We start from the raw sequence: 17,473 nt of genomic DNA on the forward strand, positions 1-17,473 counted from the left end.
AATTTATTTTATTTCTTCGGAAAATTCGATTACGTCATTTTAGCGTTTTAGTTCTTCTAATGTCCTTTTAACACGCAACCACCGAGCTATGTCACTGCTTGTGAAGTATTGCTTAAATTGGAGCTTTTGTACGGGGCAACTGTAGTTGCTTCCTCTAAAACAGTCGCCGCCACCGTTAGCTTTGGAACAACTGTCTCGAACAACTCTTAGTACCCGGCACTCGTGAAGAAGCATTGTGTTAAATGGAAGGATTCGTACGGGGACACGGCAGTTGACGCCATCGTACCAATGTATCTTTTTTTCTTTAAAAAAATCTTAGTTGGAGTACTGATCACAGGCGAAAAAAGCGGAATTGTTTATCACTTTATTTTACGTCACATACGGGTGTTCTCCGATGTCTCAAAACAACTATAGACTATTCCTATATTCCATGTATATTACAATGCAGTATCATCCCTGTGATGAACGCATAAGATACCAGGCTTACATTGTTGCCTTCTTCTTTATATTTATACCATCTTCCAAATTACGTTTATAATATTGATCCTTCTGTAACGTACAACGTGCCCATGGAAGCTAACTAGTCATCTATTAGGTTTTGTTTTATGCACATGAAGCATACATATTAATCATCCGATTTGCAGCCACCGTTAAAGCATTTCTGGATGTATGTTATTACTATTATTGAGTTGAGTTGATTTTGAGTTTAACGTCCCTTTCAGCAGCGAGACTATATGAGACGGGACCTACTGATTATCGTGGAATCCGAACCACATGAGCTCCCGGCAGGAATCGAATCCGGGTTTCTCACGCCAAAGGCGCGTACGCTAACCGCTTAACCACGAAGGAACTCATTATTATTATTATTATTATTATTATTATTATTATTATTATTATTATTATTATTATTATTATTATTATTATTATTATTATTATTATTCAACCACTAAAGAAAGAAGTAAAAGAGGAAAATATGTTGTTGACCAAACCAAACATACATCGATGGGATTCCTCGTGGCCAAGTAGTTAGAACTTCGCTGCCTATGCAGAGGACCAGGTTTGATTCTCGATGGTAGGTACTGTGGTTTGAAAAATGAAATGAAATGAATTGAAATGAAATCTTTCAGTTTAACGTCCCGTACTTATGTCCGCTAAGGTAAGGGAGACGATGAACAAAGCAAGTGAATGATGGATGGGAAGAATTGATGGAATGAGAATGTTGGAGGAAAAGGAGTACCCCGAGAAAACCCACGCACACGATGTTGCCCACCACAAACTTACTTGGTCGAGGATCGAACAAGGGACCTCACGCCACAGAGACAAGCGATCTACCACTAAGCCACCGTGCTCTCTAATGTGGTTTGAATTAAAGCTACGGATCTACGTCTAATGTAGCCTCGGTGTTGTATCTTTCCATGTATATCTTGTGTACTGACAACCCAGTCCCACTACAGAAAAAATACGTGGGTATTGAAAGGTTTGAAAAAAAACAACAGAAAAAACAAATAATATATCAGTGTCTGCTATCAGTTGCTTGACGTAAAAAGCATTTTTTTTATTTCCATTGCCCAATAGTAAAATTGCCCGTAGGGGTTACTAACTGGTGGATCTTTTTCATTGGTAGCATTAGCGGGCGGGTTGTCATTATGTTTGTATTACCCAGAATTCAGTAGCATAGAAGTGACTTAGCTTCGTCTTGGCTTGACATTTGATGTGCAAAATTAGTATAAGAAGGAGAGTGGAAGCGTTTTTGATCGTGGTCACTCACCTAGGATTTCAAGTAGGTTGGTTTTCCTGCACTAGAAGATCTACTATTTTACATTTCAATTAGTTTTGTTTTACTTTCACCTCAGTGCTGCGAGATTCCGTAAGCTCGTTTGTTTTTTTATTTACGTAAATGTATGAAGGTATGTTTGTAGAAGTAGCAGTTTGTGTAGACTATGTTAATCTTTCATTAAAAAAAAAAAAAAAGTTTAATGGGTAATAGTATACATGAGAACCCCCTTATCTGCGTTTCTTCTGTGTTCTATTACCACTTCTACATGAAATATCATAAATTTTCTTCGTAGTGCAATAGTGAGAAGTGTCCATGTGCGCAAGACATACGATATGCGTTAAACGCCCCCCTCCCCCCCACACACATAGTCATAGATAAAGTATAAGGGCACTACACATGCAGATATAAAGTACAGGTACGTTCATTTTTATTTTCGTATCAGTCGATAAGTAAATAAAAGTCGCTTTGTTACCCCCTTTGTGAGTTCGTACATAATGAATAATCCCTAAAAGTATGAGCGTCCTGCTCCTTCGGGAACTGATGCAGCTTCATGTATACTATATCCGTTTAATGTCCCACGATTATGCACTGGGGCTGAGGGAGACTGATTATGAAATGAATGATTATGATGGAATAACGAAAGTGGGAGGAAACGAGAGAACTCTGAGGAAAAAAGGGGCATGGTGTTTGTTCATCACAAAGCACTTGGGAATAGTGTATTTATTCCGTTAAGCCCCAACAGCTTTTCAACTTTGACAGTAATTACGGGGAAGGTTCTAGAATGCTGGTCCGCACATATAAGTAACGAGAGTTGGTACCCAGGATGGTTACTTTCTTTATCAAAGCTCAATATTCGAATTCACATAGTAATGCCAAGTGAGCGATAGCGAGTCAAGATTAGTTAGTAGTAGCCAGGGTGATTATTTTATTACGATTCAGTGGTTCTATTAAAAATGAAAAAAAAATGGCATAATTACGTATAAATATATTTTGGTTAGGTTTGCTTAATTTTCGTTCACTGGTAAGAGTGCACTTTGAGCAGAACAAGTGATTTTGGGTATCTTTTAGTTTCTACCCCAATCCTGCAAATATAAGATCTCCAGTGTTACTAAGCAAAATATAACTAAGCGAGTGACAGCAAGCGAACGGGGTTACACACCCCGCAGGGCTTTGTTTAGTATTGGTTCCAATGTATGTTCTGTTTAAAGTGCATTTTTGCCCGTTCACTTACATAGTAGGTCTGGACCGACGGAGTTTATGGAACTTAACCTTGGAACAAGGATTGAACAGGGAGGAATCCCTGACGTCAGAAGTGACCACTCAACCACTGAGTCACCGTGGTCCGAGCTCTCATTTCATAACTTCTTGGAATAAGTTATTTGAAATATTGGAGCATTTTGAAATTACTCAAAGGTGTATATAGGTTGCATAAAATATTTTTTCTTTACGTAAGTAATCGAAAAAAATGTCCTATGTTAGAGGAACGTATCTTCACATAGAGTAGTATAACACGGTCATGTCCGTAGCTAAGATGTAGGCCAGGGGGGAGGGCTTGAGAACCCTTTTCGACCATCTTCAGGCCTTCTTGAAACTTTTAGCTTATTGGTATGTATATATGAAAGTAAAGTGAGCTCAAATTAGCTTCCACAAAAATTAACTCATTCCCTTGCCTTAGTAGTTTGAAATATTAGAAATTAGTAATATAATTTTGAATAGTTAGTGATGTGCGATGGTTCTAGCTTATGACGAACTGGTTCCTTGAAATCTCTGGTTAGTTCATATTTGGTCTAGAAAACGTAATTTTCAAAATTAAAACATGTTTTCATCATTTTGGATACATAAATTTGGAATTTAGGTATACATTCCTCCCTTCCCATCTGCGTTAACTTGATATGGAGAGTTGGCATGTTTGCGATTTGTATTTGTCTTCGCACTTGATTTGATTATTAAACCATAGTTGAAAGCCATGGGTATGCACGCAAGCCGCCACGAGAGTCTGCAACGGACATTAAAACAAATGCCTGACGTGGGTTCGAATGCCAGGCAGTTTTAATTTCACCTTTCACAGTGAGACTTGTAGGATTGGAGGGGGCGCGGTGGCTCAGTGGTAGAGCGTTCACCTCTGGTGCTTGGGGTCCCGGGTTCGATCCCACCCCCCGCCAAGTGAACCTTGTGGTGGACAAACACCGTGCTCGTGGATTTTCTCGGGGTTCTCCCGTTTCCTCCCACTTTCTTCATTCCACCATTTCACTCATCTCTCATTATCACCGTCTCCTTTAGCCTAACCGGCATAACCGTGGGACGTAAAACTTAAAGATTTCATTTGTAGGATTGGACTGGGTTCATATTCTGTGGCTGGTAAAAACTTAAAACAACTGAATTTTAACTTGGACAGATGCTATAGATGTTATGAGACAGAGCATGTTACATTCAGTTATTATCGATAAGTAATAGTAAAGATATAATGTGGTTACTAACAGCAACGTGAAGACCACATAGTTGCAGTTGGTAACTGTATTTTCGTTGTTTTACGAGTGGTGGTTCACGGTATAACCAGATCTGATCAATCAACTACTTGTATTATTACATTTTATTACGTTACAAGCAGTGGCGGATCTAGCCCGGGGCATCCCCCCAGTTTTTACCTTCTAGAACACTCTGGTTACAAGCGGGACGTAAAACTGAAAGATGTTTTACTTTGTTTCCATGTGTTTTCTTTATAGCTGTGCCCAACCTGGGCTAATGCGCCTGCCTGCATTCCCTAATGTCACGAAGATAATTGGGTCTAATTCTCTAGTTGGTATAGTTTAAGGGCACTGTCATAAAAATCGTTCCGTGATATTGGTGTGTACAGCTCACCATTTCAGATGAACTGCGTTAAATAGCATACTAATTATATACCCTGTTGGCATTTAGAATAATATTCCTTCTCAATTCTTTACACTAATTTGATTTCTACTTTACATTAAATATATTGTTACATTGTATTTTAGTAGTCTTCCCCGCTGGTCTAGTGATTTCCGTGTGGCCTTGGGGAACGTGGCCCCTCGTTCAATTCTCGGTGGGAGGGTGGAAACAAATTAAGTTACTTCCACAAACGCGTTTACTTCTATCAATCATCAGTCTCTTTTGGCCTAAAGTCGTAGCTGTGCGACATGAAAAAAGAAAACTAATTTTTAATTCCCTAGTTTGGCTTTCGTGTAGGGCTACTTGCTGGAGTTGAGAACTTCAACGGAACAGTAAGTTATAGAATTTATAACTAGTTTAATCAGTCGAAAATTATTCCGGTTCCTTGAGATTCATTCGGTTATTTTTTCTTCATAGTTTTGTTTCACTATTTCTAGAAGGAATTAGGTATTAACAAAGCAACTAATATGCAAAAACTCGCTATGCTAAGCGTTGATTCACTTGAATTATTTCTCCTATTCCGTTTAATGTGTTTTGATCCCCAGTTGCGCACATTCTAGTGTTTTGTTTTTAGACCAGGCCCGCAACTAGAGGGGGGCTAGCGGGCAACTGGCCCCCTAAACTTTTCGTGGCCCCTCCAGACCTCAATACGGAAAACACAATTTAGATATTTGTAAGGTAAGTTTTGATGACTTACCCCCCCCCCCATATATTCATGGTCCCTCCAAACATATTTGGCTGGTTTCGGGCCTGCTTGAGACTGTACGTTTACCCTGCTGTATCCAGGTGGGAGGTGCAGTAACTCGAAGGGTTCAAATGAAGCTTCTTACGAGAGAGAGACTTTTCTAGATATACAATCAAAGCTATTTATATCTGTGATGCAATACGAGGGTTGCACTGAAAGTTTCGGGAAAATGATAGAACGCAAGAACATCAAAGTGCAATTTTTTTTTTTTTTTTTTTTTTGTTTATGAAAGTATTCCCCCTGAGTAGCAGTGCATTTTTATGCAATAAAACCAAATCTTGAAACAGGTATGCCACTCCGAGGTTGGTATCTGTGAAACCTGCAGTTTGTATGCCTCGATGGCTTCTTCTGGAGGTGCAAAAGCGCTTCTCACGCAACATGTTCTTTATTGTTGGGAACAAAAAGAAATCACTGGGAACTAAATCAGGGAAATAAGCCGGATGTCATGACTTCGCTTTCCTGGTCCAGAAAATCACTTGTGGTAGCTGCTGTGTGCGAGCTGGTATAGTTGTGATGCAGAATGATACGGCGGTTGAACTGTTTGCTCACATTCAGTACTTCTGATAGGCATATGGTTGTGTACCATTCTGCATTGACTGTTCTGCGATTCTCCAGTGGGACAGTTGCGATATGCCCTGATTTATCAGAAATTTATGCAATCGTTTGTTTGGAGGCACAGTGTGCTTGAACAAGTTTGATTGGTTTAGGTTCTCGCGGAACACCCACACAGCTTTGTTTCCGGTTCTTACGTATAAATCCAAGTTTCATCACCTGCTCCAATGTTAAACACCGAGATGATCCAGACTTGAACCGTTTCGTTATAACTTTGCACCACTTCACACGGGCGTCTTTTGTGCGCGACTTAAATTGTGTGGAATCCAACGAGTGCAAAGTTTTTTCACACGTAAATAATAGTGCAATATTATTTGTATTTGGCTCATAACAATGCCTAAGATTTCCTGAATTTCGCGATAAGTCACATGCCGATCAGTGTTCATAATTTCACGAACAGCAGCAACGTTTTTTGGCACAATGACCTGCACAATCCCGATCAGTCAGGCTGAGCTGGCCACACGTGAATTCCTGAAACCACCTGTAAATTGTCTGAGATGGGGTTTCATCAGGAAAAGTAGCAGTTATCTGACGAACACATTGTTGCTGTGTTTACCCTTGCCGAATATCGTAATAAATCATAATACGAAAATGCTCTATCAGGTCAATTTTTGTTCAGGATCACCTCACTTCAAACTAGTACCCTGTAACGGCAAAGATTGAGAGTTATATACGGTTTATCTTTAGAGTGAACAATATTAAATTACTTGGAGAGGGGAAATCTTCCTCATCCCTCTCCGTTCATTCGGATCTTGTGGAAGCTCATGAGATGCGTATTCCACGTTAAAGCTCTAGAACCAAGTCTCAGATAGCCTCGGACCTGAATTGGACGCTAAACTTACTACTAACAACGCTTGTGTAATGACTTGTGGTTTATTAATTGCGAAAGATTGGTAATGTAATGTAATTATAATGTACACTATATGTATTTTGTTAAATCATTTTTATCTTAATGTTCCAGGATTATGCACTTTAGACTAAAGGTGACGGATGATTAATGAAAGTGAGTGATTGTGAAAGTGATCGAAGCAGGGATCACGTGCAACGTCACATGTGCTACCCATTAGGTCATCTGGGAAGGTTGCGTTTTCTCTGTGATGACGCTAGTATAAATCATTCCCTTATATTTCATTTAAGGTTATGTTACGAGCATAGTTTTCTCTTTTTTATGCCACAAAGTAGTAGAAGAATTTTCTGAATTTATTTAGTTTAGCGTCCGTTCTAGCAGCGAGGCTATATGAAATATGGACCTACAGTTTTAACATGAAATCTGAATCAAATTTGTTCCCACCAGAAAGCGAACCCCGATCTCCCTCGCCAACTTACCTTATATATTTACAGAATTGAGTTTTTAATATTTACGTATTTTAGTTTTAAAAGGCAGATTAATTTTTTTTTTTTTTTTAATATTGAGATAATAGAGTATAAAGTATGTTTTGTAGGAAATCGTTGAAATGAAATCGTAATCAGTGACGCAATGCTAAAAATTTTTTAGTAGGTATACACTCCACCCTGAGTGTGAGATTCATTACGTCCCTGAATGTGAGGGATTACATCATCAAGATGCAACAATCTTGTGTATTTATTTACTTCGCGACTTTGAGATTTTTTTCTTTCAGTTTTTAATTTTGATTATTTTCGTTCCGAAATCTAATTAATTCGTCACCGTGTCCTATTCCCACAACCGATTACAAGTTTTGCTTACTTAAAGTAATGGTTCGCAACCTTCTTGACTAAACTCCAACGACATCACGATATATTTGTTTTTAGGTTAATTTCCGATAAGCCCAGTCTCATCAAACCAAGGTAGGCATACTAAGTAAACTAAACCAAACCAAACTTGAACTAACCTAACCTATCCGTAATTCATTGTCAGAAACACGGCACGGAGTTAACGGAATAAATGCATATTTTGTATTAATAATATAGACTATATTAGTGTAAGCCTATAAGTTTCTATAAAGTACCGACTATGTAGTACTAAAATCTTAAGTGTTGATGCTTCTGGAGGCGTTAACTGGTAATGTCTCCAAATAGATTTTAACTAAATGCTTCGTGATGTCTAAAGTTTCGGGATACACTGGTTAAAACCACTGACTTAACGAACTATGCCAATTAAGGAAGTTCACATGTGCAGTAGACTCATAAGTATCCGGCTCACGACTATTCGACTTCCGTACTATCCAGCCTAGTTTTCTTGTATCGTAATTGAGGAAGGCAAGGCGTTGCATTGGCAACATTGCCAAGGCATTGGAAGCAGGCGTTTGCTACGATCCTCCTACGTGTCATGTGCAAAATACAAGTTGTGACAGGAAAAGAACAGCGTTCTGCTCCTTGTTCATTGTTTCGTCAATATGTAACGGACCTCAATACAGTACGCTTCAGTTATACCTGCTTATAACTGTACGGTACTGTATACGTCAATTGTTCTTGGGGTATGCTTCATGTAGACTGTACTCCGGCCTATCCGGCTTTTTTTGTTATCCGGCCTGCCCTTCCGCCACATTAGCCCGGATATTCTTGAGTCTACTGTATTCCGTTTGCAATATGTGTGTAGATGAAGCTGAGGGGAGGCATGCGAGATATGACTATAAAATTTTCTCAGCATAAATCACCACTTAATGTCTTAAATCTTACTAATTAGTAACCTCTCACTAAATAGTAGGTATGTTGGGATGAGGATTAACTTAGTTACTCTTCGGTCATTGTAGAGAGCGAAGGCAGAAAATTAGCTCGTGGAGTTTGCGCCTACGGCGCAGGAGTGTGCACTTTCCGAAATCTTAATGGATGCGTCAAGTAATTTCATCGCTTCCACTCTCAACCTAATTGCATGGATATGAAATCCACATTTTTGGTTCCGAACAATACCTACGCTAGATAAAGCATAGGTCGGTGTATGTTTCACTTTTCATGTAACTAAGATTCTCTCTTATCTTTATTTGCTCTTTGAGTTTCCCTTTTCAACAACTTAATCATATATTCCGATCCTTTCTGATTATAATATTTATAAATCAAATGAAATACACCTATTTGTAAGTCCTATATCAGCTCACGACTTCGAAAACCAGGGAAAACAAATGAACAGCGAATATTGGTGGGTCGGTAAGGGAATATGAATTGCTAATTACATTAAGATTGTACATGATCTACAGTAAATCAGTGCCATTACTTTTTTTTTAGCACTACAATATACAGATGGTGATCAGAAAAATGGAAACACCTGAACGAAATTGCAACTTACCAGATTAATATGGTGTCGGGCCACCTTTCACCTTCAGAACAGCCTTGATGCGACGTGGGATGGAGGCAGAGGTCGTGAATGATAGCAAGTGGAATTTTACACCATTCCTCGTGCAGGGCGTCGGCCAGTTCTGTGAGAGGAGATGGAGGTGGAAATCGTCGCCGGAGTCGTGTTTCCAAGACGGACCACAGATGTTCAATTATGTTGAGATCTGGGGATTGGGCGGGCCAGGGGAGGCGTTGAACTTCATCCCGATGTTCCTCAAACCACGCTGCAACAACGCCAGCTGTGTGAATGGGTGCATTATCATCCTGGAAGATGGCGTCATTGTCCGGGAACAACATCCGGACCATAGGATGCAAGTGGTCTCCTAAAATTGCGACATGATAGTTGGCAGTGATTCGTCCGCTAAGTGTGACCAGTGGCCCAATGAAAACCATGATATGGCGGCCCACAGTATCACCGAGCCGCCGCCATGTTTCACAGTTGGGCGGAGACACTGCAGATCATAAGCTTCTTTGGGCGTTCTCCACACACAAACACGGCCCATGGTTGGGAATAGGGTGAAGGATGACTCATCCGACTATATCACACGTTTGCAGTCCTCAACGGTCCAAGTTGCATGGTCACTGCACCATTTGCGGCGTGCGAAAGCGTTATGGTCCCTGATGAGCGGTTTGGCCCGTGCAACACGACCCCGTAAGTTCATGTCATGTAATTCGCCGCGGACTGGGATTGTCGAAACAGGGTGGGGGAGGTGCTGATTGAGTTCCTCCGTCACTTGCTCCGCAGTCACAAGACAGTTCTGCGTGACAATGCGCTTTAATACCCGGCGTGACCTGTCACTCATGATTTTCTTCCGCCCACTGTTCCGCTTCCCCGATGTGGTTTTTCCGTGTTGTGTAGGCCGTTATCACCTTCGACACTGTCCCACGCGACACACCTAAAACAGTAGCCACTGCCGTCACTCTCACTCCACATAACCGCGCACCAACAATTTGCCTTCTTTGAAAATCTGAGAGGTCTCCCATTTTACACTACCTCCGTCTGCTGCAGCCACTGGACACTGCTGTTCCACTGCGCCTGACGTGTTGCCAACTACAGGTGTTTCCATTTTTCTGATCACCATCTGTATATATATATATATATATATATATATATATATATATATATATATATATATATATATATATATATATATAATAAAATGGTTTCTACGTACACTGCAAAGTAATAAAAAATTACTCTTAACTATTTTAATGACGGTATCATACAAAATTTAAGATATAATATGCAAAATGTAACTAAATTTAACCTTGTGTGTGTAATTCACATTATTGCTATTTCTTTTACTTTTATGTTTAGCCTATATATAAAGATCTGTCCACTTCAGATGCATTAGAATACAGTGCTAAATGTATGTAAAAAGGAAGAAAATACAATACCATGCTTCTTGCTTAACTTGCCCATTGTTGCGCCCTAAAGTGAAAATACACATGTTTTAATTCACGCTCAAATTCATTCCAACATAGCTATCTAATTTATAGTTAGCCAGGCTATTCGCCTGTCAAGTTTACCAATACCCTGTTTGAAAATAGAAATTTTCTTATACGAGTATTAAGGCGTTCGAAAACTGACAGAACTCGTTGGTGCGTGGTAAGAGTGGCTCGATCCAGAGATTGTGTGCGTCAATGAAAAGTTGACCCACCACCCATCGTGACCCACTCTGATCAACCACTCACCAAAACCCATTGTCATCAACTCTGCCTCATAATCCACAGTCTCGTTTCCATAGACTTTACTAAGATTACACTTGTAATAAAATAAGCCTTTGAAATTCACTAATCGAAGTTTGAATTTCTACGAGTTTGTTTGGTCAATCGTTGAAGTATCGCTCTGTTACAATACCGATGGACCAGACCTTTATGATATAAAATTGTGAAGTGTTGGTCATACGGTGAATTTCAATTTATCATATACAATTATTTCTTTGTTGAATTAGATACTTTTCAGTGAAAAATAGAATGAAAGTTATCTTAAATCAAGGTAAAGTAAACCAACGTAAAGGAAAATACGAAACAGAGTTAAATTTTCCATATAATTAAGCATGCCGTACAAATTTAAAATTTCCATGTAATTAAGCTTAAAGTAAAAAAATTGTCTAGTTTTCTCAATTTTATGGTTCGATTGCCTAGTGCTCTGAACGCTCAATATAATAAACATAAGCTTCAGCAATTAGTATAATAGAAAGCAATGGATATCGATTGCGGAGCGCTGCAGTTTTTGTTTTTCAATAGTTTCTCAATTTATTTCTCAACTAATATCGATCGTTTTCGATTATTTTTACATATCAACCCACTACGAATTTCCTACCTATAGTAGCCGATCCCCATTAAAAGAGAATTTTAATAGATGCTAGGACACGCTCTGTTTAATAGTTAATATACTGAATTTCAGCTCTCAGTAAGTTCAACGGCTCCTGAGATGTTCAATTTGTATATAATTCATATATTACAGGTGATTAAAAATATATTTATTCCAATAGTCAGCTCTTCTAAAATCGCACAGCTAGTCTCGAATGTCAAGTAGTAAGTCCTATTGCTATTATTACAATTACAAATATCAATATCCAAACGTGGCTGAAGTTCATTTTCACTTAGATATACTTACCTCAGGTAATAAATAGAAACTAATGAAAAAGGAAGATAATGGTGGGTCACGGTGGGTGGTGGGTCACAGTGGGTCACGTCCTGATGACCCACGACCTACTAATCTACTCACAAATCTTCACCCACTTGACCGACGACTCACTGACCCACTCCATCTATGGCTCGATCCAGCCTCGTGTAAAGATGGCGTTTAATAGACCATTTCCGTTATTCAAAATGAACTGTAAATCACTGCGGATATGCATCTGAGGCTTTGGTACCTCACATAGCACTATCTACTGGTTTAACGGCTATTGCGCCCGCGTATGTACACTTGGTGACAGCTTTGATTCTCGCTGGTAGAGTATACATAAAATTGTGATTCGGGTTCTATCATTCCTAGGTTCATGTCTCATATACCCTTGCTACTGAAGAAGATACTAAACTTTAAAAAGTGCAGTGTCCTTCTCAGAAGGACTAATTAGGTTTACTTCGAAACATCGAACAATATGACGTGTTTTTGACTTTACTATTGATAGAACTATTTTGTATAATATACAGGATGTATTAAAAGTTTACCATCCTTTTTAAAATCTATAAGGATATAATTTCATTGAATGTGGAATGGGCGATACACATTAAGTCCAGGGGAACACTTTTAGAAGTATGTCATGCGGACGGCCGCGGCCGCTATCTTGTTCCGCTATCCAGATTTCAAAAGTGTTATTATTAACAATAGGTGGATAATGTGATACTGTACATGACCATGAGTTAGAATTGTGTATGGATTGTCAAGTATGCAATCAAATTTCATATAACTTAATTTGGTGAAAAGTTATTGACAACTGAAAGATATGTTTACCTGTTCCACATGTCCACGCTGAGCAATTGCTGGGACACGAAGCAGAATATCGAGTAAAATTTGCGATACGTTGTTCCAGATGACAAAGATTGCAAATGTCTACAGCACAAACCATAGACTTAACATATCCCCAAAGGTAGAAATGAAGTGGCGTTAGGTCTGATAATTGGGCAGGCCATTCAACTGGCCTACGTTGATCAATTCATGTTCTAGGGAATTCAAGTAGCGAATCCAAGATGGCGATCGTCTGCATGATATACAGGGCGAGACATAAGGCGGTAACACCGCTGTAGCACACGAACGGTTGGCGTTCACACTTGGTTCATGGTATACGTTGTTCGGGTGGGTAATTGACCATATTGCATGACATTGTTGCCCTGGCGGCCATCTTGGATCCAATTTTGGATTTTTAAATGGGAAGGGGGCATGTGGGGTATCATTTGATACGAGCTCGATCTCAGGAAAACAGTGGTGTAGTTTATTTTCACCTATCGTTCTTGAAGTTATTGCGTCACAAAGGGGGAAAATTTGGCATTACAACATGTGCTCTATGTGCTGTCCTTCTTGAGCAAGGCACTGCAAGACGCATCTGCCAATCCTTATTGACTCGCAACAGCATGTCCGGATCGACGGTTTCACAACATTACAGAAGGCGCTGCATCACATAGTGGATATCACGGATGGGTTCTTGGTAAACCAGGTTCTTCAGATGGTCCCAAAGGAAGAAGTCTAGCGGCGCAAGATCTGGAGATCGTGGTGGCCGCTCTATCGGTTCCCGTCGCCCTATCCAATGTCCCGAAAAATGTCTATCGAACAATTGGCGTGAACATAACGCATAGCGAGGTGTAGCCCCGTCTTGCTGGGAAAAGGAGGGGAAATCAATCCTCCTTCAAGAGAGCAGGGAAAACCTAATTCTCGAGCAGATCACGATATTTCTCACTAGTCAGGGTGTCGTGGATGAAGTACGGTCCAATAATGCGTCCCCCAGATTCCACATCACACCATAGCCATTTCCCCACCAATCTCTTTGCTGTCTTGGTGTCAATCTGGGTCACTCTAGTATCTATGCTTTTGTTCATTGACCTCTTCTTGAACGAAAAATAATGCATCACTGAAAAGAACACGTTGTGGGAACATGGGGTCCTCATCATACCTTTCTGTGGCCCATTCAGCAAACGGCATCAGTCTGTTCGGATCCCTCGGTTAACCGCTGCTGGAATTGTTGCTTGTATGGGTGCCACTTGTTCACACGCAGCAATCGTAGCACGGATCACTGATTCCTGTTATAGATGCCATACGACGATCCTTGTCGATCACAGAGCCCGTCTCATGGAACTTAAACAACTTGAATACTGTTACGTATGAGATGTTATCCCCTTTCGGTAAGATGCATTAAACTCAGCCACATTCACCCTGGCAGATCGTCCACAACTCTTCTCCACGGTCTCGATTCGTTCTGGAATTGTTAGCGACATCTTCCATCACCTGGAACAACAGATAAAAATATGCTGTAATGCCAAATTTTCACCCTTTGTGACGCAATAACTTCTTAATCAATAACGGTAAGTGAAAATGGACTGCACCACTGTTTCGCTGAGATTGAGATCGTGCCAATACCCATGTCCCCTTTCCCATTTAAAAATCCAGTTGGATCCAAGATAGCGGCTTTCAAGATGGCCGCCAGGACAACATGTCATGCACTATGGTCCATTTCCCACACGAACAATACCATGAATCAAGTGTGAACGCCAAGTCGTTCCTGTGCTACAGGGGTGTTAAGACTTATGCCTCACCCTGTACTCTCAAGTATTTCACTGGGTCTAGAGTGTATCGCCCAACTCACATTCAATAAACCTTCATCCATGTAGGTTAGAGTGGTAGAGGGCTTCTGATACACCCTGTATATATTTTTAAAATGTACAGATGGATTTCTCTAATTCCACAGTTATACCCCTATCCCCCTATATATACTTTTACTGAACTCGTTATCTTATGACATATTTGATGTCACTATTACAGTAGTATAATGTAGTTCGTTTAAATTTACCATTTAATACAAGCAGATTCAGACTTACGGGATTTTCGATGCAACTTTGTAACTAATGAATTCTATTTTATTCAATTTCATATTTAATACAAATTCTTTTATCTTCATGATTAACTTAGTGGGTTTGTATTATACTGCAACTGATTATTATAATCCCATTATTGCTTGAGAAGAAAGAGATGGACAAATCTTCCTGTGGAGAAATCAAAGCTCTATTGGAAAGCTGGGGATTACAATCGTTACTTTCCACGTTTCAAGGTACGCAAATTAGATATTTTGTTTTATTAATTACTATCATTATTTATTACTATTGTGTTTAAAATCAATACCTAATCTCATGATTTTGTACACTATGAAAATTAGCACAGAATATTAAGAAACATAGCTATGTCATTTGAGTAAGGAATACCATTGTAGAATTAACTTCCTGCTGGTAAGACAGTCGGTGCAGAATAATAATACAGCTACTAATATAAAAGTTGTTCACACACCTTCGCACAAAATCGAATGTTATTACTTTCGAACATTGTACTGTACATGCGACAGTCCATTCCTCGGAGTTTTAGTACAGGACTTCCTTACCATCCTAGCTAAGAAAGTGGGGAAATTCTGTATGAAATTCGTTTCGTATATTCAAGAAAACTGATAGCTACTTTTACCAGAATATTTGCCCGAGAATATTGTTTTTAATTATTTGCAGGGAGTTTGATATCCTGCGATTAGGATCGATGTTAATGAATGAATGGTGAGATGGATAATAGGGGAATAATGAAGGGAGAGGAAACGGGAGTTACCTCAAGAAAAACAACGCAGCCTTTCTTTGATCACTATAAAGGCTTATTTATAATTCACTAGCTTATCTTACCTATTTAGTGGTAGTGCTTTTACCTCTGTTGCGAGTGATTCTGGTTCTATCCAACGTCACGAGTTTGTTGTGGACAATATTGTCCGTGGAGTTCCTCGAGGTTTTCATTAATCATTTGTGAACTTCAGTCTACATAGAATAGCAGTACGTAAAACAATTTTCTTTTTGTTTCCGTGAATTTTCTCTGTAGTTATAAAATAAGTTCGTAGATCTGTATGCTGCTTACCTGTTTTCGTGCTCAGCCGCCTACACTTCGAACATGTGGACGAAGCAAGCCTAATTTGTAATTGGGATGGTTTTGGAGGGATGTGAAATAAGTAGTTCCATGATATGTGTGAATTTCATTAGTGTAGATAATTAGTAAATAGACTAGCAGTTACTCTAAGTAAATGTACTGTCCTGTGTTTTCAGTTGTTTTGGGTGCCGCGGAGCTGTAGTAGAGCGCTCTCTGACGCTTGGATTCTTGGCTTGATCCCAGCTCACGTCAAGTGGGCTTTGTGTTGGACAAACATCATTTGAGTAGGTTTTCTCAGTTTCCTCCCACTTTCTTTTTCACTATTGCATTTGTTGTCAGCGTCAGTTTTCTTTAGCCTACCTGGTATAACTGTGAGACGTAAAACTGATAATCTTAAGTTTTATTAGTCTCTTTTGTGAACTTACTCTTGTGAAGATATTCAACATTAATTAGTTATGGTGTTAATAAATGATAGTTTAAGCAGTCTGAAACCACACTGGTTCTTTGTGTTCTATTACTTTGAGTGGTGTTTCTTTATAACTTTGTTCCAGATGTCTCGAAGAAATATACAACTAACAAATCAGAAACGGCCAGAAAACTCTTTGCCCTGCTTTACATAATATATTTGTATTATTTCTTCTGCTCCACTAAACATTTGATCTTCAGATAGCGCATACTTACAGTACGGCTGGCTTTGATTGGTATTGTAGAGTTAACACGCTTGTGTATAACTTCCTCGTCACCATACTATTAGTGCCCGCACCTTAGCTGTAGAAGACCTGAGTTCAATTGTCGGTGGAAAGTCTTATGGTTAGGATCTGACGTTAAGCAGTTAAGTTCGTCTCATATGCCGTCTGTGCTGAAAGGGATGCTAAACTGCAAACTAACCTATCTTGTGTAATGAGATTTTTTTATTGCAGTTGATTGACGTAATATTAATGTATGATACGTGTTTTCTGTGGTGGTGGCGTAAGTATAAACCACTCACGTACACCTCATTTGTCATTGCTTCAGAACATTTTCAGTGCGCATGTGTAGCATGAGGGTTTTCCGGATTTTTGTAGAGTATTGTGAGTTTTTGATTTTTGTTTAATTTTTAACATGTAAATTAGAAGTAGAGATGGTACCTTATATATTTGTTTTAAAATTGTTGAAAGTGTGGTGTGAAGAATTTCAGGATTCCCATGTTACGTCATACAGCGTTAGTTTCGTTTACTCCGACTTGGATTAACCTTTTTTTTGCCTTTCCGCTTTTAATATTTGGCTATTTTCTTTCTGAAATAGAATGCATCATTGTATCCTATTAACATAAATGTTCATACATTTTACTTTAAGGACTACGCCAATGAAGTTAAACAATCAAATCGTTGCATGCAGACACCCTAATAAAAGTGATACGCTTTATATGAGTTCCGGGACAATTGTTGTGCACAAAACGCTGTATTCGTAGGAATAATGTCAAATACTGAGGAATTCGTAGGAATAATGTCAATATTCACTGAACCACACCCCCCGTTCTGGTCTACTGGCCAGT

General features: G+C 39.3%; 1 protein-coding gene across 10 annotated transcripts in view; it reads left to right on the forward strand.

The window, feature by feature from the left end:
- The first annotated feature begins 1,628 nt into the window (after positions 1-1,628).
- Positions 1,629-17,473, forward strand: part of LOC145662867 (uncharacterized) — a 38,034-nt gene continuing 22,189 nt past the window's right edge. Inside the window, exons 1-2 of one of the 10 annotated variants that reach the window (XM_081728818.1) lie at positions 1,629-1,780; positions 14,959-15,097. In XM_081728818.1, coding sequence (XP_081584944.1) covers positions 1,712-1,780; positions 14,959-15,097 — 208 coding nt within the window. In that variant the 5' untranslated portion in view covers positions 1,629-1,711. Of the gene's footprint in view, positions 1,785-1,804; positions 1,908-2,136; positions 2,193-14,958; positions 15,098-17,473 lie in introns of those variants that run through there. The other 9 variants (XM_081728811.1, XM_081728810.1, XM_081728814.1 and 6 more) reach the window with 9 other exon arrangements.

Source organism: Thermobia domestica, chromosome 10 (assembly GCF_964235325.1).
Source record: "Thermobia domestica chromosome 10, izTheDome1.hap1.1, whole genome shotgun sequence".
Taxonomy (NCBI): Eukaryota; Metazoa; Arthropoda; class Insecta; order Zygentoma; family Lepismatidae; genus Thermobia; species Thermobia domestica.